Source organism: Halichoeres trimaculatus, unplaced genomic scaffold, assembly GCF_033239565.1.
Source record: "Halichoeres trimaculatus isolate MK-OKI-2021-1 unplaced genomic scaffold, fHalTri1.1 fHalTri1_scaffold_4, whole genome shotgun sequence".
NCBI lineage: Eukaryota > Metazoa > Chordata > Actinopteri > Labriformes > Labridae > Halichoeres > Halichoeres trimaculatus.
The window spans coordinates 19,349,522-19,374,123 of NW_027437182.1; the positions used below are offsets into that span (position 1 = coordinate 19,349,522).

The following is a 24,602-nucleotide window of genomic DNA, read 5'->3' on the forward strand; positions in this document are numbered from 1 at the left end:
ATAGGTGTGTGCATGCTCATATACTCACTCAGACAAACATCGTGCAGGTCAGAGTCCTTCAGAAGTTATTTAGATCCAACCGATTTTAGCCGCACTTAGCGGGGGCCACGGCAAGGGAGCTTCAGCACGGGACATAATTTCTGCAAAATCGCTTATTTTGGCTATATTTTTTCATCCATTGCCAGAGTAATCATAAAGACAGCTCGTCTACCGTCTTCAGGTGGGCCGACCCATCTGAAGACTAAATAACTTCTGAAGAACTCCGAGCTGCACGATGTTAGTCTGAGTGAGTATATGAGCATGCACACACTTAAAAATAAGGTCCAGGTTTCAAAAAACCAGGGTTGCCCTTTAAAAGCGGGGTAATAATCAAAGCTAACAATCAGATCTTACTTTTTTTTTTTTGTATAATCAAAAAAAAAAAAAAACTTTCTTCCCTTACAAATTTATCTGTGTCTGCTTCAGGGCTCTACTTCTTCACACATGGACTAAGGACTAACGTCTGCTTGCTCAGGGTGAATCAGGTGATTCCTTACTTGTTCCTGTTTGGAGTAAGTGTTACAACTGACCACAGCTATGACTGTCCCCGATTTCCCCTACTGGAGGGTCCAAAAATTAAAATTCTCAATGTAAAAAATGTCACCACAGAATTTAGCTAATGGTAGGTTAGCTGATTATAATGGTGCCTGTGTTGAATTGAGCTGCTCTTTTGGAGTTTTCAAATATATCTGACTGAACAGCCCTTACTGTAGAAGTACACAGAGTCGAAGTTTGTTTGCTTCTCCCTGTGTTTACACTGTTCAGCATTCCACCTTACACTTAGATTTCTGCTTACAATTAGACTATAAAAACTGTGAACTCAAGGCTGGCAGTGAAGTTTGCAGAGAAATGAAAGTTTTCATGAACTTGTAAGGCAGCAGAAAAAATGATGAAGATGGTGAAACATTAGAAAAATGACCGCCACCTCTGATCCAAAGAGTATTTTCTAAAGCAGTCACATTTATTTCTTTCTTATACACAGTTGCTAAGCAGCTCGTTGTGCTAGCTTTGATAGGATTTACTATGGGATTTCCACAATGCTTACTAAAAAATAAATACAAGACAAAGTGTTCCACAGCTCAAAAATATACAAAGGTTTGAAATTAATGTAAACTTTGAAAACATTTGTGTTTTTACATAAGAGACAACTCAACAAAAGTTATCATATTTACATGTTTGTACAAAAAAAATACAAAGTCGGTGGCTACAGTACACAGAGGAGGATGAAAAACATCTAGTACCACACTGATCCGTCTCTAGTGTTGGTTTCATGTTTCAGGAACATTTCAGTCAAGTAAATGGGAAAAGAAAAACAGCAACCACGTGTGTGTGTGTGTGTGTGTGTGTGTGTGTGTGTGTGTGTTTGTGTGTCAGGCTTTGGCAGAAGCATCTAGTCCACTCGTACAGCATACTCAGAGTGTGAATATTATTCAAGGAAAGTCAAACAGCTCGGTGTAAAAATGTGTATAAATATCTCCAGGTACAGCGAGAGAGCCGTGAAACTTCACAAACTTCACTGAATCAGTGCAACAAAACAGAAACAGTCAGAAAGAACGGGTTGGAATCAAGGCTCACAGACATTATTAAACCAAGTGTACCCTGTTATGTGACGATGCATTAATACGGAGTCTCATTAAGGCCAAAGTTATGTCAATATTTACAGAACAGCTACAGGGATATATGGCTGCAAAGACTCCTATGGGTTGACAGCATCACTGCAATAACAAAAGTGAAATATTGTTATGGGATAATAAAAAGCCACTGTAGCTTATAATAACCGCTGATGTCATCTTCTAACGATGCTAATTATTGAAGTTCATGTTTGTCTCTGCAATCAGTGTCTGAGATTAGATTTCAAATTTTTTTTTTATGAGCACAATACATATCTGAATAAAACATGTATTTATTAATAATATCATGAATTCATTGCATACTCAGGTTAGTGTAAGGGAGCATCTAGAGATGTTCTGTGTCAGTTATAAAAATATATATATTTTAAACTGTGTAACACAGAAACTATGAACCTGTACCTGGTTTTATTTTAAAGAGGAGTAAAAAAAAAGGACAAGCATCTTCTCAATCCAGATTTTCTACTTGTCATCACCTGCTTCTAAATGAAACCCTACCTCTCGTCAAACACAGAATAAAAACAATCAAACAAAAACATGAAACTTCTTCTGCAGCTGCTTCATCACCTGTCGTCTCTCTTTTTTGTGTAGTAGTAAAAATAAGGCATTTAAATCCTACTGAACACTTCCCTCTTGCCTTTTTCAACAATTCATAAACACACCAAGTCAGCAAACCAGTAATGAACATTATGACTAGAGCCCAACAGATATTTGATCTTTGAGATTAACGTGAAGACCAGGATTAAAATCCCTCCTCTCTTTCTGGATCTGCTCCATTGTTACACCAACGTGTCAATGCAGAGTAACTCAGGGGCCGTTTACACGACATTTAGGATAAAACACACAAGTATTGTTCTGTTTCAGTCACTCGTTTACACGGAAAACGTGTTTGGGCCAACCTAAAATTTTCAATTTTTCAGCTCAATTCTTCTGAAACACTGTTGCTGTTTAAACCACACACACACACACACACACACACACACACACACACACACACACACACACACACATATATATATATATATAACAAGCATTCAAGCCAGAGTTTAAAGTGGAAGCGCTGACGTCATGCTTTGCTTTGGGCATGTGCACACAGTAGTGCAACGGTACTGTTGTCACGGTCGTTGCGGACTACCGTGTTGTGCCTGTGCTGCTGATCCAGCTGGATCTGCTGAGTGTGGCTGTTTTCCAAACCACCTACTAGCCTACTATTGTGGCTGATATTCAGTATGTAGTAGTCAGTATGCGAAAACTTACAAAATCTGCAGTATACTAAAAATCCCTGGATGTCCTACTGATCCAGGAAAATTTCTCAGCATGCAACGGACCAGTCTACCTGGCATACTGTTTCCCACAATACACGGCACTAACGCTGTTAGTCTTTGCGAGTGGCAGGTTTTGGTGAATTACCGCCATCTACTGGAATGAGTTGGCAATATAACTACAACACAACACTGACATTAGACAGTACAGGAGTGAAGCGATGCGAAGAAACACCTGTAAATCTTGTCACTTCCAGTCGTAAAAGAGATGTTGACTTATACAAATGTATTAGCCCATTTAAACCACTAATTCACTTTTTGAACCATACAGGGATTATATGGAAGTGTTTTTTCCACCAGCTGCAAAAAAATAAAAAATCCTTTCAGATTTATTTTCAGTAAACAATATAACTCTTGGTGTAAGATTAGAAATCAAGAATGAAGATTCTATGTGATATAATTAGCAAAATCACTAAATGCCCATTGATTGTTTTGTATATTTAAAGGCAAAAAAATATAAATATATCACCCGTAGCTCCACCTACCGAGCCTGGAAACCAGAGTAGTACACTACAAAACAGACCCAACAGATCAGTCATACTACATGCAAAAGCAGTAGGTAGTATGCAGTGCCTACCACATACTGTCTTCACATGTAGTATGTAGTAGGCGGTTTGGAAAACAGCGAGTGTTTCAATAAAAGTGCACCTTTTGCACCACTTCAAAAATAAGCATTTGCCAGTGGTTTCAGCTCTGCTTTGGTGGAGATCTACCAAAAGTGGCCTCTGGACGCGACAGTCACAGCGCCACCTACAGGCCTGGCATGCTTGCTACAGCATTTTCAGTCCCTCAGCGTTTCCGTGTCAACACAGATTTTTTTTTCACTGTGTTAAATTGCATTTTTGAGTGAAGCATCGTGGGTGAAAACGGGGCCCTCAGAGGACTACGTCATCACATATTGGTCAGCTGTGATGCTCTTCTACAGACTCTGCAGCGAGTCCTGTAAACCACAAAGTCCTGTGTAAACAAACAAAACAATGACAGTATTTCTGAATCACCGTGAGCACTGTTTTCTGCATTGCACGTTCTGTTTCACAAACATCTGTTGATTTAGGGTTCTGATAATAAAATATCAGTTGGGCTCTAATAATAATGTTTTTCAAAAATGACCTCCTTGTTCTTTTATAGCTCTCCGTTTCCACAACCTCACACTTTTTGTACACTTTTTCATCTCCCATAGTTTAAACCTGCTCGCTTTAACCTGCTTAGATTGTCAGGTAGGTGTTTTTTTTACCTCCTCATCATTATTGCGTGTGAACTCTATAAATGTACTAATAATCTTTCTGTGATGGATTTACAACATGCTTTTAAAAAGGATCCATTTAAATAAACAATCATCTCTATAAAGTGATGCTTTGAGACTTCATGATCTGCTTCATAGAAATGTAAAGTTGTGTCTCAATGCATAGGTATTCACAGAATACAAGCAGCTTGATTTTCTATCGTTTCACTTGATGATAAAGTGTTAAAAAGTGAGAATTCTTACAAATCTGAAGGTGAATCCTGCAGCACTGAGTTAAGATTTTGCTAAGTGGAGAAGAAGTGAGGAGTTGGAGCTTTTTGTTTTCTTTCAGTGAGATCAAATAAAAGTGTTCCCGGTTTCAACCACTAAGTGTTCATTTTATAAATATACCTGTGAAATACTGTGTCTATAAAACTTGTTGAAAATGGGTGAAAAAAAAAGAAAAACAGCTATGAAACTCAGCCACAGTTACTACATCTGTACGAAGTCACAGGAGTGTTAACGAATAAATCTGTAAAAGGATGAGGAAATAAAGATAAATCACTTCAAACATATTGTTAGATCTGTTTCATTGATTTTCACATTATTCATTTTATAAATCCAGAAAAGATATTTATCTACTTTTTTAAGTGTGTATGAGTTAGTCTTTATTCCTCTTGAGTTTTAAAAATATATTATAATTCATTCATTCTGTACAATAAATCGTCACCAAACCTCACACCCTCCTCCTTTTGCTCTCATACTCTCTTTTCTGACTCTTCCAGATTCATTTGTTTAAAAGCACTCCTCTGACTCCATCCATCTATGTTTTTGTTTTATATATTTATATAATCTGTGAACCACATTTAACCCGCCATCACAAACTCCCATGTGTATGATAAATCAGTCTGGTCCATTTGTTTCATCTGTAAACTTAAATCATTTCACACCGTCCTGTATGTTTCCTACGTGGAGCCCTGTGACGAGCGGTCGTCATGAGGACTCCCGTCGGAGTTCTCCGTCTCGCCCTCAGAGATCGCCTGCATGGGCGCAGAGAAAACTCGCCCTCTCATGCCGTAGCGGCTGCTGTTAGAGGGCGGTGGGATTCTGGAGCGACCCTGCCTGGACGCTGAGGACACCAAAAAGGATTTTGGGGAGAAGGCATCAGCGTTGGCTTTGGGATACGGGCTGGAAATCTGATCTGGTCCTGATGGATTCTGTTGCTGTTGCAGAGGGGAGGTGGGGTCTTCAGGCTGCCTTGGGGAGTCTGTGAGAGACTCTGCTGGAGATTTGGGAGTGATGGGGCTCTTGAGGATCTCTGTAGCCGACATGCGGTAACTGGAGTCCGATCGGCTGCCCTTCTTGAGCAGCAGCAGCTTGAACTCCTCGTTGGAGGTGCTGGATTTCTTTGCGTTCCTGTAGATGGAGCCGGTGGCTCTCTGTGAGCTTGGTGGGGTCATAGCTGGTAAAGGGGACACCAGGGAGACCGGGGAGCTTACAGTGCTGCTGGGTGGTGTGGTCCCGGATGCAGCACAGAGGCGACTCCTCACTCCTAACTCTGTGGAGTCCTTCCTGCCCAACACTTTCCTCTTGGACCTGAAGAAGAAGAAACACAGGTTAAGAGGAAACCTGGTAGAAGGACCCTAACAGAGGTAAATCTTTCTGCTGAAGCACTTTCTTTTATTTCGATCAGAAAAAGTGCTCTGTACAAAACCCTTGGACGACTTTAAAAAAAAACAAATACAGAGATTTCCTCTCCCTGAGCACAGCATTTGCTGATCTTGATTGATAAATTCATTTATAAAATCATGTGACTTTAGTGTTTAAAATGGTTGAGAATTAACACCACTTCTCAAACTAACTGCTGGAGCCTTAATAAACTGTGTCAACCAAAGAGAACATTGTAACACATTTCTGAATTCTGACTTGAAGACTGTAAACGTAACGCTGAGGTCATTGTCGGAGCTTCTTACCTGTGAATCATAGCGAACAAATCCTCTGTGGTCCTGCTTTTTGTTGGGGAGAGGAACACACTGTCGTCCTCTGGTTTGGACTCATCACCTGGAGGAGACGCTGAAGTATCAGAGGGAGCAGAGTCTGTGAACAGAAAACAGTCGACAGTGAACATCCTGCTGGTGTTATTTCCTGCAAACACAGTAACAACCATTCAAAAGATGTACTGTTACAGAAAATAAACTCAAAGCTTCTTTTCATGATCACACTTTTCTGAGTGAGTGTTTTAGGAGAAAAGGCCTCAAATGTAAAATCACTATTGTGTAACTTTATAACTTCAATGTGCTAAGGAGGGTCTGTTTTAATTGGACTGCAGCGCCACCTTTTGCCCTGGAGTCTCACCCACACTGTAGTGAAGATGTGACTTTTGACGAGTCATGTGTTTGATTTGGAATTAAAGATCGTACTGGAACAAAGTTTTCGTGCTCACAACAACATTTTACTGGATACAACGCCCCAAGGTAAGGTATTTATCAATGGTCATTTGAAATTTGACAACGAGCAAACTTAGTAAGTTTGTATACAAAGTCGTATACAAAGCTGCCAGTAGCAGCTGTATTCAGTGCTAATGGAAGCCTGGTGCTTCAAGATGTATCTATAATGTGTAACGTTAGGAAATCATGGTTATGTCCTGTCAGTCATCTACCAAGCAGAGATAACGTAACTCTTCATTTTATTGATAGACTCTCAAGTTTGAACAGACCACTGCAGAATAACTGCTGACTGTGGGTTGAAACGGACATTATCACAAACAGCTAAACTCGTGTTTTAGCCTTTAGCTTGTGCTCTACCACTCTCCTGTTTAGTTTTCTTCTGCTCTTCTGTCCTTTTTCTGTCTGACAGTTCAGCTCATGAGTCCACCATCACTACAGAATTTATCACAGAAATCGTTTTCAGCAGAGAAAAACACGTTATTGTCATAGAAACTTTGATGTGCCGTAAATCAATCCGGTCCTGCTCAACTCGATCAAAGAAGGGAGACTTTTTAAAGATCACTTAAAAACTCCTCACAGCACCTTTAACTATGTTAGTTTGTTGAAACTTGATTGAGGGTAAAGTATTTTCAGACTGTCAGTGCCTCAGAAACGTCAAGTTTTACTGATTTTCCTGATTTTTTACTTGTTGCAGTGAGCTAACTGCTCAGCTGAGCTTTCTTTGTGTCTGGAGTAGAAGCTGGTAGTTACAGGGAAGTGTTTGTGGTTACACTGCTGACACCGGAGCTTTGGTACAGCAGCAGGAGAAAGAGGAGGAGGAGGAGGAGTTTTCAGGAGGAAAAGCAGCGGGGAAAGATGGTGGTGAACTGCCAGAAACACCAAAACAGAGAAAGAGCACAAGCAGCACTGCTCTGAGCAGCCTCTCAAGGCTTGAGCCAAGTTTTCAGGAGCTTTGCCTCCAAACATTTTACACTTCTATCAACGTTACATGCAAACACACGCACATGTGCAGATATCTTTGATGAGATCCAGTTCCGTATCTCTGTAAGAGCCTCAGAAGGGGCTGTTTGTCAGCTTTAAACTAACCCTTAGCTTGATGCACAGTAATGGTAAAAATAACAGAGTTAAACCCAAAGTCTGACATGGTACCTTTCCTGCAGCTCTCCTCTGACTCTGCTCTGGACTCCTCCTTCTCGTCCGGAGAGGCACTTTCAGCTGAAACACCTGAGGACTCAAACTCCAGCGCTGAGCTGCTCTCATCGCTGACTGAACCCTCCAGAAGCGTCTCTGATTGGCTCTCGGCCTCAGCCACTTTCTCCAGACTGTTGGTTGAACTGTGCTGTACAGACAGGTCAGGACCTGGATCTACCTCACACAACTCTTCTTCTTCTTCTTCCTCTTGAGTTCTTTGCACAGTCTGAGAGCTGCTAACTTGCGTTTCCTCTGTCTCCTCGTATGTTTCTCCTTCCTGACCGCTTGTTCTCGCTGAGAGGTCTGCTGACAGCTCTGCCTGCAGTCTGAAAGCTGTATGACTTTCTAAAGACGCCTTACTATCCGCTCTCGTCTCGCTCTGACATGCTGCTTCTCCATTTTCAAGCTCTTCGTTTGAGGTAAACACAGATTCACAGAAGCCCTTTGATGCCGTGTGGTGTTGGTGGTTTAACAGAGGACTTCTGAGCTGGATGGATTTGCTACAGGAGAGTGTGTTTGTTGAGTTCACAGTGGGACATTTCACTCTGGTTTTGTCCTCGTGTCTTCCTTCATGTTCCCTGCCGATGGATCGGAGCTGCACGGCGCTCAGCACTGAGGGGGTGATGGACATGGAATGAGCGTTAAAGACCTCAGAGCTCTGCGGTGCCACAGGTTTCTCTGCCAGAGAGGATATTTGTCTGTTCTGCTGGATGATCTGAAGCGGCTTTGTGTCACTAGGAAGGGCACTTAAATCGAGGTGGGGGGGCGGGATGATGGGCAGCTCCAGGTCTCTCTTCGAGGAGGCCGACTGCAGCGACAGCGTGGAAAGTGAGGACTTCCTCTCCGGGACTTTGGGCTTCCTCTTCCCACTGGAGGGGGAGAGCGGTCCAGGGAAGAAGGCGGAGGGGAATGAGGAGGTGGGGGTTTCTGACTGACTGGAGTATCCACTGGAGGGGCTGGCCAGGCCGGCCAGCTTCTCTGGAGATGTCAGCTTGAAGTCTCCCTCCACTGATGGAAGAGACGGGGTGGTGGCTCTGGAGCCAGACTGGGAGGTCTGGGATTCAGAGCTCTCCTGTGACTTGATGCACTCAATGACTGTAGTGCCTGTCGCTGTGCTGGAGTTGGACAGAGATCTGTACGGGTCGCTGGATTTGAGATCATTCAGAAGCCACAGATCCGCATAGTCTGACTGTACGACTCCATCATCTTTAAACGAATGTGCATCTGTGGAGCTGAACACGCCTAAGTCTGGCAGATCAGCTGAGCCCTCGACACCCCAGACCACCAAAGGCTCCCTGATGAGTGAAGAGTTTTCCAGACGACCTGGAGAGGCAGACAGGAGCAGCTGCAGGTTCCTCTCCTTGGAGGACAGAGGCGGCTGCTGCCCGCATGAAATCTTTGGTTCCTTTTTGTCAGGGGTGTTTCCCTCACTGCACAACTTCCTCAATGATGAGCTCCTCTTGGGTGGACACGGCTTGGCCTTTGGTTTCCGTAAGGAGAGGCAGCGTCTGCCCAGAGTCATGTCTGACAGGCTGCAGTCGGAGCCCGGGGCTGCGTAGCTGTAGGTGAAGCTCCTGCTGCCTTTCAGTCCACAGTCAAAGTGCATGGATGTGTAGTAGCCTTCAGTGTCCACAGAGTAGTGTGAGACCGTGTCTGCTTTCTCTGACGGGGGTTTGTCGGAGAAGCTGCTCTCACAGGTGGCCATGCTGGTGTAGCTCGGACATCCCAAGCTGCTTTCCGCCTCCCTGCTTGGCTCAGGGCTGAAGTCCTGTGGGTGTGGGGGATCTGGGAGGGAGTAACTCCAGCCTCCTTCGATAGGTGTGCTTCCCCCTGCCTCCTCTAGGATGTCCATCGCCGTGGAGGAGAAGGAGCCGGTCCTCTGGGTGCGCAGGCCCGGGTAGTGGTCCAGCATGAAGCTGGTGTGCTCTTCATTGTTGTGGTTGGCAGCGTTTAGCGAGAGCTCAGAGTCACAGTGTGAGGAGCCGGTCAGAGGAGGGGAAGCGGCAGGGGGGATGGTTTCTGAGGTCTGAGAGGGGCAGGTGGAGCTGCTCCCGCTCCAGTTCCCACTTGAGGACTGATGGTCGTCTTTGTGGTCCATCTGGCCTCCCAGCATCACCCCAGCTGCAGAGACGGAGTGGACAGGACTGCTGAAGGTGTCCGAGCTGGACGAGATCTCACAGCTGCCCATGTCTGACTTCCTGGGCAGCTGGGACCTGGTCCTCTCCATCCAGCCTCGCTCCGGACTCTCCGACAGCTGCTTGTACTTCAAAGCCAGCGTGTGTTCAGTCATAGCCTGGTCGTCCGTGCTCTCCTCTTCGTCTTTCAGAATCAGCTCTCCATGTCCTGGCAGGAAGTCCTCAGCGTCAAACGGGGAGAGCTCCCCCTCATCCTCGCTGTCCCGATGCCCGTTGTCTATCACCCGGTTCCCGTCTCGGGGCAGACTCCGGGAGCGCAGTCGAGCACCCAAAGAGGCGGTGAACATGGCGTCAGCGCCGTCCGGCAGACAGGAGATGTTTCCTGCAGAGTGGGACAGGGACAGAGAGACTCCCTGTCCTCTCTGGGCCCTGATCCTCCTGCGAGATGGTGCTCCTGAGATCAGAAAGTCTTCAGTCTGACAGCCGGAGTCTCTAGTGCTGAGGTGGCTGGACAGCTCGTCACGGGAGGGAGTGATGTCGGGACTTGTGTGGACGATCACTGTGCGCTCTCTGGAACCAGGAGAGTCGTCAGAGTCTGTGAGGAGAGAAGACACAAAACAAACTATGATGCAGCGATAGAAAAAACTGAAAGGAGACACTTCACAGTGCTGACATTGTGTTTTTCTAAAACTGGGGGAGGAAATTTTGGAGAAACCAACGACATTTAGTGAAATTTTGCAAGTTTTCAACACAGACAACGCCAAAACAATCATCAACCACACAGGCACACCCCCACATCTTCAAACTGCTGTTGTAAGAGAAACCCTGGGAACATCAATCCTTCAATTATTAACGTTCTCTACTGTTCAGGGGGTTTTTCCTGCTGTTGTTGAATGTTTGGTTTGCTGATTTCTTAAGGATTTTTTTTTAAAATTTTTTATTAGATTTCTCTTTTTCATTCAGGTATTGCTTAACTCAAATGTATTAATTTTTTCTTTCTTTGCTGGGATTTGAAAAATATGTTAGACAACAGTAAAAATTGGCTGAATTTCACTATTTCTGTCACAGGGGTACAATACTTATCATATTTCTCCTGAGTGTAAACTGCACCTGCCCAAAACACCTGATTTAGTGTCATTAAAGAAAGAAGAGAAGACACTCTTCATCCGAAGATGTTTTTGCTTGAAAACTTTTAAAATAATAAAACAATGATGGAAATATTTGTTGTTCTGATGATCTTAATTAATTGGTTGATACTGTAAATCTCTGAAGCATGCTGCCCTCTTTGTCTGGGAATTTTAGGACCTCTGCAGTCCAGCTCAGAACTTTTGTCCTCATCTGATCCCTCATCTCTTTCTCTCCTCACATTTTCTTTCATCTTCTACTCCCGTCCTCTCATAAAAAGCTTAAAATGCCTTAAAAATATCTTTAGACCAGAACAAACTGGCGCTAAAAATATTCCTCCTTTTACCAGTGATGTCTTTCTTCTTCACACTCACATATTTTACACTTTCCCTCTGCAGTTAAAGGGTCTGGATAAGTTTTTGACACCTCATTCAACGGACAGCTTCCTGTTACAGCTCTCGTGACAAACCACCGTAAACTGTAAGAAGTCATAACAAAGAAGCTACATACCTAAATCTTGCTGCACCTGTCTGGGAACTCCTGCAACCGTCCTCCGTCTCCTCAGCTTCCTTCTCCTCTGCAGCACGGACTGCGAGTGGACCAGGGAGCAGCGCACACTAGCTTCTCTGTCAAAGCCGATTCCTGAAACAGAGAGGGGACATGTGAGGAATCTTTGTTTCGAGGCAGCGGCAGCGATTCCTTCTTTAACTCTCTGAGTGTCTAATACAATAAAGAGAGACCACTGACACACACACACACACACACACTCAGCTGTACTATATTTAAAAAACAGCAGTCAGAACAGGACAGATGGTTATACAAACTGGGATTAAAACTGTGGAGTTATTTAATACTTGCTGTATTATCTAAGCTGTTAGATTATGAAATGCAGAGAAGAGGGTTAACATTGTTTGACCCGAAAACAAAACCTGCAAACAGAAAAACAGCAAACATTTGATGGCTTTACAAACTAATCAAACACTCGTCTTTCTGACTCAGTTTTGTTGTTTCCTGTTGTTTTTCGGCTGCCCCCTCCTCCATACGTTATGACTATCATGTGATAGCAGGTCAGGCCTTTCAGCAACATGGCAATCCCTGGACTGTGCTTACAATGTACATTTTTTCCCTCCCTAAACTGTCTCTGACTCAGCCGGTGTTGGCGTTAAACTCCTCTTCAGAGCCAGACAGGAGTAAATAACATCATGTCGGCCTTTTCAACACTTTGGACAGAAGTAATTAGCATTCGTGTCACAGCCGCTCGCATCCAAATCACATGCACAAAGCAATGAGCTGAAGCATGAGAAAGACAGTGAACGCTGCACAAAGCATGACTTGCACATTGAGAGTAGTTCCCTTTGGGGGCATCATGGCCTTTGATGATTATGACGGTTCATAATTAACAGCAGGATTTCCAAACTTCTTGTAAAACAGGACTATTATAACATTAAGAACACAATAGTTGTATAGTACTAATGAAGAGGACAGTGTGTGCAGACAGGAACTTGTTTTGAATCTCTTCAGCCACAGAAAGTCTTGAAAAACAAGTTTGAGAAGCAACTTCTTGAGGCTCTTACACCAAATATCAAACTATGGTTACTTAACTTAGCTTAGCTTAGCATAAAGACTGGAGGAGGATAGCTAGGCTTGGTTCAAAAATATGCCTGATCAAAAATTTCAGTTTAAGTTTGACACAATACTTAAAGTTGTTCTACACTTTGGGTTTGGTGCATTTACAAAAAGCACAAAATTACATCAACATAACTCACAAAATGACATCTAAAGCTTCCCCAGTGACTTTGTGGCTCAAAGATTGTACTGACTTTATTAGAATCATGCAGCAGGTGGAGTTGTGCTTTGTGTTTTACCCGATAACTTAAAATGTGCTAGCAGTTTTAATTTATTTCATATTTTTTTCTACCATAGACTCAATAAAATGTAGTCTTATGTTTTCTCAATTTTTTTCTGTCTCTTTCCGACAACTCTATACACTGTCCAGGTCTTTGTCATAGGGCATGATTGGCAAACAGCTGTAGCATCATGTGTAACTCTTAGCCTTAAAGGTAGAGTCTGCAGGATTTTCCCAAAAAATAAAATGTCAACTACAGGAATAATCCTGCTCAATCTTCTCCTATGAGCCTATTTTCATGTGTGTTAGCATCTGTGTCTGCCTCAACACCTCCTCTGCCTTAATCTTTATGTTTTTGTTTTTATATCTTTATCTTAAGTGGCTACAATAGTGGATGTAGCACGGAAGAAGAAAGGTGAAACCAAACAAGGTTGAAACTTGGCTTGACTTTCACTCGCTTTCTGGCACTTGGCGAGCAGCATGGGACAAAGAGCATTGTGAGTTGGTTTTCTGCTGAGCAGGTATGCGCCAAATACCTGTTAATAGCTTGTGCTAACATGCCAAGTCAGGTGCACGGCTCTAGCATCACTCCCAAGTAGAAACATGATGCTACAAGCAGTTGCCGGGCTAGTGACTTTGTTCATGTAACTGTAGTCGGAGGCTGTGGGTGTGCGCTGCTGCTGGCACTGAGCCAAGGAGGAGGAGCCCAGTTTAAGTGTTGTGTTTCGCTAACAAATAACAAAAATCCCTTTAATTTGATGAAAACATCCTGTACAGTTGTTGCAAATATAGAAATCTACAACAGACCGAAACCATGATTTATATCTTACTGTAAGTATGCTATATCTGGCTGGAAAAACAGGCATTTTAATATGGTCACTAGTTGGGTTTCCTTTGCTTTTGAAGTCTGCCTTAAGTGGACAATCAAGGAACTGCACAATTTTGCACATGCACTAAGTTTTTAACAGTTGCTTGTTTAATGCCTTTTGGATGATGCTGTGTTAGCTGTTCTTCTGGTTTTCAGAGCTTTCTCAGACTCATTTCGTCCCCCGCTGTGGCGATAAACAGAACATAGAAACAAAAGCTATTTTGAGCCTTGTGTCTGAGTGTAAGGACAAGAAAAATTACTGTATGTCCAAAAGTGTCAAACTTTCCTTTCAGAAGAAGAGGAGCTGAGCGCGCTAGCATAGCACAGGACACATAGTTAAAACATCTCCCTAAAAAGAAGTTTCAGAGACATTCCTGTCCTGTGACAACAAACAGATTCAGACATAAAACATGAAGTTTTAATTTACCGGTCACATTAATGGGGATGACACATGAGTTGATGACTTGTGAGCTGCTTTTCATTCTCTCCTCAGGGGTGGGCAGCGGCAGAGCTTTAGACCAGTTAGTCTGCTTGTCCAGGGTGGAGGGGATGTTAAGGATGGGAAACTTAGACCGGTGACCTAGAGCCACCCCGTCAGTGTCGGGGTCAGGGGGCACAGCCTGCAACAGATGGATATTTGCATGGTTAGGTTGTTAAGGTAAGCTGGTGAGAAAATACGGTGCGTTAGAGTTAGAAATGAACAAACTCAGCTGGAAGAAGAGGAGGGCTGGGATTAAAGTGGGATTACATTATTTCATTGTAAAGTGTTTATCTAGGGAATAGCTGAGGGCTTCATGTAGAGATTAAAGTCGTATTAAACTGCAGCAAAGACTGCTTACTGTCAGAGCAAGAGGCAAATCAATACACATCCACTCCCAGGAGCTGAGTATCCAACAAGTGATGGGAGTAAAAAGCATGCTTTAGAGAAAGAGCACACTCAGGGAATCTTTTCTGTTAGTTTCATGCAGAATGAGGAGGATTTAGAGGACTTGAAGGCAGGAAATATCATCAGACAGGATGAAAAGTTCCTCTTTCTGAACCCAAGGCTGTTTCCAAGCTTGCAAAAATTCCCTGCCAATGAAAAGTTGGCACAAACTGAGCAGCACATGTCGACATAAATACAAACCCTGCTTCACTCAACAGCAACAGCGCAGCACAAAAATGTGACAAACTTAGTAAACAGTCATTTTGAGTCGCTGCACGCCGGTCTGGAAACTCTTCCCTCATCCACGGAGTATCTGCGGCACTCAAAGTGACTCCCCTGCATAATAACGAGTCTCCGGAAATATACGAGAGGAAATACTTTACGGCAGCATTCCTGCGTCTGAACGGCAGCTTCTGTATCAATCAGAGCTCAGTCCTCCTCGGAGTCCTCCAAAACTCCTGCTCCTTTTTCCACAGGCCTCTTTAGACTCCAAACAGCAGATCCCCTGTTTCTCATACCTCCGTGTTTAATGAATTTAGCCTCTTACCTTGAGATTCCTTCAGAGGGATACATATGAAACTGGGAGTGATTCTCAGGCTGAACTGGTTCCCACCTCCACAGCCCGACAGCCTCCCACCCACCCCCCATTTAAAACCACAGCTTTTGTCCTCTCTGTTCCCAGCAGACCAATGAGACCCGGACAAAACCTCGGCCACAAAAGAAACCGGTTTCCTTGGAAACTTCTCCCAACTACTCGAGGAGGAGAAATCAAAAGGGGAGCATTTACAGCTGATTTGTTTTAAGGACAGAGCGGCACTCTAAGTGTCCTTCAGGAAAGATGAGTGAGACGAGTGGACAGGGAAAAGGAGTGGCGTGATGAGTGTTTGGTGTTTATCCACATGGGCTTGTTTCTTTCTCACGACGGGCATCGAGGAGATTTATTTGGTGAGAAAACAGAGAAACATGAGGCTGTCAGCTCTTTCCAGGATGGGTGCAGCAGGGAAACCACAGCACAGAGGGATCATGGGTAATCACAGACGTAAGCTCTAAAAGTCAGCCCTGTCATTAGTGAAATCCTGGCTGCTGGGAGGCTGTGACTGAAGCTCTCTCACACACACATTCCTCACATACTGCACGCTCAAGGCTCGACCCTGCACGTGAACTCCAACAGCAACTGTCTGCGGATCAAAATGCAGGAATGCTTCACTGGTTTCGCCAAAAACTCGATCCAGACCGGCGCAACCACTGCTAGCGGCTAGGAAGAGGCATGCATTTAAATGGGATTCATCATTAGAAGGAAATACACAGGTAAAGAGCTGTGAAGTAAGGTGTTAGGAAGAAAGGAGGAGCACACAGGTGTCAGGAAGGAGGACGGAGGAGGGGACCACTACCTTTCTGCTCCAGGGAGAGAAGCGGCAACATTCGGTGGGGGAGGAGGAGCGGGTGGATTCGAACTAAAATACAGGACAAAAATCAAAACAGGACGAAGAAACAACAAATGACAACAAATGAATAAATATGGGGATATTCAACTGAAGCTCAGACAAATAAGACAATACATGATGGTAGGGAGGGAAATGTTGAAACTTATGAGTGATTTGTGCAACACTTATCTTAGAGGGCACACAACAAACGGCTGTCAAACATGAAAAACACACAGCAGTTCCATTTGAAACACATGTACTTGTACTTATGGACTAAGTAGTTGCATACAGCGCCTCTGGCTGTTTGTGGTAAAAAAAAATGCATTTTGATTCCAAACTGTTTTTAATAAGTCAAGTAAAGTAGCACATAATTTAAATAAGGGTGCACCAATCACAATTTTCTGGCTCATCACAGATCACCGATCTTTGTGTGTTAACTTTAACAACCAATAAAGTGTCCTGAGTTTTAGGTCTCATAGCAAAAAGCAACAATGGTTGGCTGTCAGACCTTCCTGGAGGTATAGAAGCTCAGTTTCATACGTAAGAATGGGCCCACCACTGATCCCACAAAGTTAAGGAAATCGGCACTGATGGATTGACGATCGATGCATGTTCAAATTTAAAAGTATTAATAAGCTAACTGACCTGCTGAAAGCAGTAACGTCTGGTTGACTACACTATTTCGACCACCCTTCACTACTCGGCACAGCCACCAAACACTAGCCAGGGATACCGTGTGTAAAGTGTGTGGTTAAACTGGCACTAAAGCAAAAGATGAATAAATAAATATATAAGGTGAGATAACTAATAAAACACGGAGAAATGTGTAACCAGCACCGCCATGATGACGTTAACCGGTGGGGAGAATTGGTGGCTCGTGCTCGCGACCGCGACGCTAGCTCAACTAGCATTAACACGGCAAACAATTTGACATCGTAAAGACACGGACTCTGTGACCCTGTGGTTATTCTTAAAACACGTTATGAATACACTATACAAGATTCTGACTGATTTTTGTGTTATTTCTTACCTTCGACTTGTTGGTTAATTGGAAATTTCAATTTCAGTTTCCATTAAAATGACGTCAGTGCTTTGTAACGTCCCTATGCAAACATAAGTTCCACGAGCTACAAAATACTTTTATCAGCTAAATATTTCTATTTCAATTTAAATTTGACATTTATTTGATTTTAATACTATTTTATCAAAAGATATCAATAGCTTTTAGGGCGTTTTTGTTACATTAATTTAATCCTTAAATATATTTATTTCTTAGCCTACTCTTTGGACCTACCCGTTTTACTTTCCTCCCTTAAGGAAGGAGACACATTTTAAGAAAGTCTATAAATTCTACATAAAAAGTTTATCATTGTCTTTTTAAATATGCATTTACATTCATTTCATTCCCCATGTTTGTGCTTTTATGTGTTGCACTTTTACATTTTTATTTAAGTCTCTGTCACTGAACTTTGTAAACCCTTGTTTTTTAAGTTGCTCTAAAGATAAAGTATTTTTCTCTATATAATAATAATAAAATTAAAAATAATAATTATAATAAAATAGCAATTATTATTATTATTATTATTATTATTATTATTATTATTATTATTATTATTATTATTATTAATAATAATAATAATAATAATAATAATAATACTTATTATTAATAATAATAATTTATTATCAATGTTACAGTTGAATGTTTGTGTATTCATCATGATAAAACCAAGGGCCCCCTCACCCCTCAGTTGTTTTGACTGTAATGTCTGACAGGCTAAAAGTCATATTCAGATGAACCAAAAACGGATAAGGGCTGTAGTCTCACCGTTGAAAGATTGATGCCTTTCTTTTCTTGCCTCGGGGTGATATGGGGAGAGGGGTACATGGGCATCGGGGGCAATGCTGAGATGGAGATGGTGACTCTTCGCTCCCTGCTGCCTGATCTTCTCCTCTGATGATCTACAACATGAATCATATTTAACACTGGATTCAAACTGTGTATAAACTGCAACAGAAACCCTCTGATCAGACACACCTGTAAAACCAAACACTGACAGAACTATGAATGATTTTGTTGTCTTCATAACAGCAGTGGAAGTTATATTGTTTCCCAACACAATGATGAGAGTGGTCATTAAATACACAATTTACTGCTATGAACTGGAGCAACAAGGTGCAAGTTGGATTTTACACTTAGCTATCTATTAAAATGACTGTTGTTATGTTTTCAGGCTGAGAGAAAAGTTACAACAACCTCCAAAACTAACACTTTGATTGTAACAACAGCTGTAAAACACAAAATCTTTAATTAAAACAACTAAGCACAAAATATGTGACTGATCAAAACTGTGTTAAACTGCCTTGGTGTTCTTTTTTTTTATCAGTGTGTCCATCCCTGAAGTCACATTTTCATGTTGTGAAATGGATTTGTTTTTTAACACTTTAAACTAAAATGCATTTGCAAAATATGTCCACTAGAGGGCAGGACAACTCTAGATTGGAAGAACACAACAGGCAGTAGAGAGGCTCCCAGAGGGGACTTCAAACTCTGAACCTCAACAAAAAGATGACAGTACTTTTTAACAAACAGTCAAATTAAATCAGAAAGTTGGATAAAAGACAAATCAAACTCTTCTTGTGTGTTTTGGTAGCATAAAGACTTTGGGGGGATGAAGTCGAGGTCTCACCTCTGTGCAGGGCCCACAGGCTGTAGCTGGCTTGTCTGTGGAGCTCGTCCACACATACTGGCCGGGTGGAGTGGTGAAAAATGTTCCTCTGCTGGTGCCACGGAGCTTGGTAATGTGCTGTCAGCTTACTCTCCACATCCAGGTTAGAGACCGCTGTGTATGACAAGAACAGACCATGTCAAACAACGAGTTAGGGCTAGGAACTGGGCAGAACTACCAAGTATTTACAATAAGAATGCCTTTTGACAGTTTTTTAAAATTATTTTTTTCTCCTCATGCATCATTGAATTTCAGTGCAATCACCTTCCTTCTGTATGACTGCACAGACTAACACAGACTGGACTCACATAACCAGTTAAAGTACTCTTGAGAGCTGAAACCATCAGTTGGTAGCAGGAAAATGAATTGCCATCTACTTTAATAATCAATTAAAAGCTTATCGAGTACAGATGACGTATGTTTCCTGAAAGTCTGCTGAATTTCCTGCTTCCTTTTAGATCCTTTATTAAAGTAAACTAGGCACTTAACAACTGGTTTATAGATCCAGAGCTAAACTTTCGTTGGACCCCGTCTACTCTTTATCACATGTATATAATTAAGGCTGCAGGACATGTCACTGGATTGCCTGCAGAGATCTTTGCATTCCCACAAATGTCATGGAAAACTGCGAGGCAGCCTGCAGAGCTCTGGTATTGAGGCCTTTAAATTTCCACTCTGGCATTTTTGTGGTGACACGCTGGTTAGGATCATTAAGGTGAAATCCACACTCTCAGACAAATGTAACTAATGAGCTTTCCATTTCAGAGACAATGTGGTGCCATGAGGGCAGAGGAGGGGGATCTGAGTCTCATTCTTCAGCCGCTTGCCTGGGCGAAGGAAGCAGGACACTCAGAGTCAGCCTGTTTGCTGAAGCTATTACCTGCAGCTAAACAATGGATTCTAATGTAACCTAAGACTGTGACTGTCGTCCTCTAAACATTGACCAGGACCTGGATTAATCCCACTACCGCCCCCTCCCTTACACCTCCTCAGGTTACAGAGAAGGAGAGCTTAAATCTCACATTACCCAGCACACATGCTTCAGTTATAGGAAGGGAAAGTTTGGATTGAAAAGGAGCTGTTCACTTTTAGGCTGGTGACAGTTTTTGATCAACGTAAAACAAATATTTACAGTGGTGAGTTATTGTTACTCATAAATAAAACACCTTCCTGAAAATTAGGGCATCGAAATGATCAGTTTTATGCCATTAATGAATAAATAAACAGATAAAGTTCACAGTACAGCGAGACAATAAGGCTCAGTCAGGCTCTGCTGTGAGACGACGTTACACATCTGAAGGAAAATCCATCCAGAGGATTAACACAGCCGAGTATTTCTTCAGCAGACAAACACATCTGTCTCTCCTCACCTGTCTGCCACACGCCCTTGACCTGAAAGCTTTTCTTAAACAAACTGTCTGGTCTTTACATCTGTCTGCCAGCGAGCAGCTGTGGCTGGGTCTGTTGCTCCACATCCAGACAGAGGCTAACTTTAGCCTGTTTCACTCAAAACAGACACAATTCATCTTCAGATCACAGCCAGTGAAGGTCAGGAAGATACCATGCAGCTCATCCTGCTGCAAATCAAGCTGAAAGTGTTTTTTCCTGCAGCTCATCTGTTGTGTGACTTCTCTGACAAGGCCTGCTCGACAAGCATGGTGCCATGCATGAAACCCCCAGGAGGGGCAGTTTGTTTACCCGTCACTCAGAGATAAGTTGATGCTTTCCATAAAACACCCTGGAGTGATGTGAAAGCCCTCTGAGGCGACCCTGATGACCTAAAAACAAACTCTGTGCTCTGTCTGTGTTCAGCTGGAGCAGCCTGAGGAGGGATCAGCAGTGAGATTTGAAAAGGTGGAGCAGTGCAGCTTCCCTTCATTTCTTCTGTGATGAAAAAGTTTGTCTTCAGGTCATGTTTTTGTCGTTCGTGCATTGCTTTTGACATCTTTTTGCACCCCCATTTCACTTTTTATTGAGAATACGGAGCTGAAAAAATTTATTATGTAAAGAAAAAAAGATTGGTTTACTTTGCTCAATGTAGCTTGGCATAAAGACTGCATGTAAGTAGACACTACTGATTTTTTTTAGAAGCAAACAGCCACTTTGATGTCACTCATTTGTTTGTTGACTATTGTTATGACAAGGTGATAGAATGGATATAGACTACTTAAATATTCTAGTTTTACCCTCAAGTAGAAGTTCCTCCCAGTTCAATTCTCCATATTTTCTCCAGTTCTGAATCTCACAGTGGCACTTGTGTTTTCTCATGTTATTAGGAATTAATTATGTTACAATGGAGGATTTTTTTTTGTCATTTAATGGCAAAAATCAAACAGTTTTCAGAGGCCCAAGAACAACTGTCTGACACTTATACAACGTGACAATCAGGTGTGAATAAAACCATTTAAAGATTTTTAGGGCAAGATAACAATTACATGAACTATTCCATTTTTATTGTTATTAATGAATAATAATGTGTATTCTATCCATATCCTAAATCACGACTCATCCCTGGAATAGTAATCACCTGGGCCCTGTTCTACGAAGCAAGTTTAGCCTAGCGAGATAGCCTTGGAGATACCCCGCTGAACTGAGCGCGGTAGCCGGCGGTCTCGCTACACGGTTTGACGACGCTGGTTACCAACCTCATAAGTGGATCCAGCTAGGCAATGAGCGCGTGCACACATATAAGGCGGAGCCCGCTGCATCTGACCAATCGCGAACATGGAGCAGTCTGGAGCGTCAGAGCAGGCCGGAGACAGAAGGACCGCATACTTTACACAGGAGGAGCAGGAGGTGATCATGAGGAAGTATGACGAGCTGAAACATGTAATTAACGTTAAAAGCAGCACCGTCGCCGCTGCTAAAGCACGGAAGGAGTGCTGGCAGAAAATTGCTGACAGTCTAAATGCGTAAGTGTAGTGGTGTAGTGCAAAAAAAAAAAAAATCTTTTGTGCCTTTATCATCCTGAAATAGCACTGTTCACCATGCACTTTTACTGTAACATGCAACATACCTAATTTATTTCTTAGATGAATTTATTCATTTGTTCATTACTATCGTGTTTACATTTTTTGTGTGATATGTAGCCCACATGAGCCCCACATGAATTCCTGTCACAATTTTAATAAGGGCAATAAAATATTGTCATGGAACAGAAGTGTTGGCATTGAAGATCTTATTACGGCAATGAGAGTTCTTCATTCCTTTTAATTACCTGCAGAAAGTGTTATATACTACCAACCCCTTCCTGGAAAACCGGTAACTTTCACAAAGGTGGTCATCCGAAAAACAGTGTGGGTCGGGCTTCGATGTCCACGGGATCCTCTAAGAACGGACAAGCCATTTTTTTGTGAGGGCTCATTGGTCAGTGGGCGGGGTTTTTATAGTCCGTGAGTTCAATCTGGAACCTAACCTGCCCCGGAGCAGGTTAGCCGTTCAGCGTATGTTGCCATGGAGACTCGCCTCGCTGAGGAGTGATCCCGTGTCGTAGAACAGGGAATCTGGAACCTATCCTCAAAGCTACCTCGCTAGGCAGTAATCCTGCTTTGTAGAACAGGGCCCAGCTCAGCCAGTAACAGGTCTGGTAACTATATGAACAGATCTTTAAGAGCACCAGTATCGAAAACCCAGCAGAAGTGTAGAGTTCAGTGGCTCCACAAGTGACATCAACGTAAGCACAAGTGACACCTACACCTCTAAAAAATGTTGAAACCCTTTACTATGCATGAGTTTAAAACTTGATAAAAAGTTTCATGGAAATGAAGCCCGTCAGAGTTGGTATTAGCGAATAAATGAGCAGTACAAACTAAAAGCATTTCTTTAACCAGGCTGTAAATAAGTGTCTTTCTGCTGTAATACAGGATAATTTAACATGAGGCTCGATGGAGGTTGACTCACTTTTGGACAGACTCAAGTGGCCATTTGAGGAACTGCAGTTTTCTGGAAGCCTTGCTGTCATCACAGTGAGGGAACAGCACTGGATTTTTCAGTGTTTTACTGGTCATGAGGTTTTGTTGTCACTGTAGCTCTTAGCTGGCTATAAAACAGGCTGGGATAAACACCGACAATTCTTACTTCTTTTTTTTAAAGCTGCTGTAGGTGTTGGACAAAGTGATTAACAGCAGGCTGCAGAAAAAACTGCTTCTTATATCTATGATGATAAAGATTTTCACTGAGTGACACAAGCCATTGCTAAAAGACAACAGGATGAAATGTTTTAAATATAAAAAAACGTAGTCATACATATTCAAGACAAATCCTGCAACTAACTCTGTGGAATCACTTAGTAGTTCCAATATTCTGATTTATTCAGTAAAAAGACGGTTATTACTCACTTTTCCAAAATGTTACACCACTCATTCAATTAGCCATATCAACTCACACCATCCGACCCAGCCCTAGATTCTGTTGACTTTGGGTGTTTCCTTTCATTTGTGACACATTTTTATGTGTGTAGCAATAAACCTTGCAACACAAACCCACAATATTTCAACTCTGGAGCAGCTGAGCACATTAGGATGTCTGCAGTGATCTGTGGTGAGATGATTGAGTAACCATGTTGTGTTGTACGCTGTAAGACACGAGCCCTGTGTCAGTGTTTGTCCGCCTCTCCCTCCCTGCTGTGAGCTGAACTGCTGGCCCTGCAGTGACACCCAGCAAACTGAAAACCCATCTGACAACAATAACAGCAACTAGGACACATACTGCCCGCTCTGCCTCGGCCTGTTTTTGTCCGGCCCCGCCTTAAAAACACATCAGTACTTCCTTTCACAGTGCTCAGTGAGATCAGTGACTCTTGGTTCAGTGAGGATGAGTGTGTACAACAAAGCATGAGGGGCCTGTAAAGAGGTTTTCATGTAGTCCGAGGTCCATCTGTGGTCAGCTGTTACCTCAAATAAAGCCAAAGAAAACACACCAGCCTTCAGTCATCTCACTGACCTCGCAGCAGCTTTCTCTGTCTGTCACATCCAGGCTGAGTGATGGTCAGCACACTGACCACATGGCCTCAGGTGAGAAGAAAAACAAGACTTTCCTTTCTCCTTTCCCCCCGTGTGCTTATGTGCCCTAAAACTTCTCCTTTCTGAAGTTTTACTAAAGTAACATTTGTCCAAGGCTGAACCCGACCCAGAAATCTGTCAGCTGAATTGGATTTGGCGGTTCAGCATAAAGAGTTAGCTACTGTTTCCTTTCTTTCAGGTCAGTGCCACCCTAAATTCTTAAATCAGCCTACATGAGTCTTTTCTTCCTTAAAACCGACTTTTATTCAAAAGTCACATGTTTTTGTTGGCTGGACATTAAAGTATCCAGCCACCTGATATCTAAATCATGTCAAAATCATGCCACCCTCATTTTTGTCCATATTGTTTAAGTGGATGATAAGTTTTTGTTAAATTACAGCTAAAGTTTGTTGCAGCTCAGCTTGCAGCCTTTATAAAAAAGCAAGTGAGACACCAACATAAGAAGCTGATTCTGTCTGCATTTTTTAAAAGGATTTTTTTTATAAGGACCTTTTTTTTTTCATGACAAACTCAAAGGGACAACTGAACTAAACACTTAAACCAGATAAGAGCCGAGGAGTGGCAGCTCAGCTTGCAGCCCTGATTTCCAAAAGTCAAAATTGAGACGGCAGCCTTTTCTGATTCATTCATTTCCAAGGGTTTGACAACCAGGCAGATTACTTTTTACAGCACTAAACAATAAA

The 24,602-nt window shown here is 42.6% G+C and overlaps 1 protein-coding gene across 6 annotated transcripts in view; it reads right to left on the reverse strand.

Annotated features, from left to right (window-relative positions):
- Positions 1-1,014: 1,014 nt before the first annotated feature.
- Positions 1,015-24,602, reverse strand: part of nhsa (Nance-Horan syndrome a (congenital cataracts and dental anomalies)) — a 101,213-nt gene continuing 77,625 nt past the window's right edge. The window contains exons 2-9 of one of the 6 annotated variants that reach the window (XM_074667981.1): positions 18,860-19,012; positions 17,998-18,131; positions 16,140-16,202; positions 14,251-14,443; positions 11,620-11,751; positions 7,808-10,579; positions 6,185-6,308; positions 1,015-5,807 (exon numbers count right to left, since the gene is read on the reverse strand). In XM_074667981.1, coding sequence (XP_074524082.1) covers positions 5,177-5,807; positions 6,185-6,308; positions 7,808-10,579; positions 11,620-11,751; positions 14,251-14,443; positions 16,140-16,202; positions 17,998-18,131; positions 18,860-19,012 — 4,202 coding nt within the window. In that variant the 3' untranslated portion in view covers positions 1,015-5,176. Of the gene's footprint in view, positions 5,808-6,184; positions 6,309-7,807; positions 10,580-11,619; positions 11,752-12,104; positions 12,451-14,250; positions 14,444-14,662; positions 14,884-15,295; positions 15,436-16,139; positions 16,203-16,680; positions 16,919-17,997; positions 18,132-18,859; positions 19,013-24,602 lie in introns of those variants that run through there. The other 5 variants (XM_074667982.1, XM_074667983.1, XM_074667986.1 and 2 more) reach the window with 5 other exon arrangements.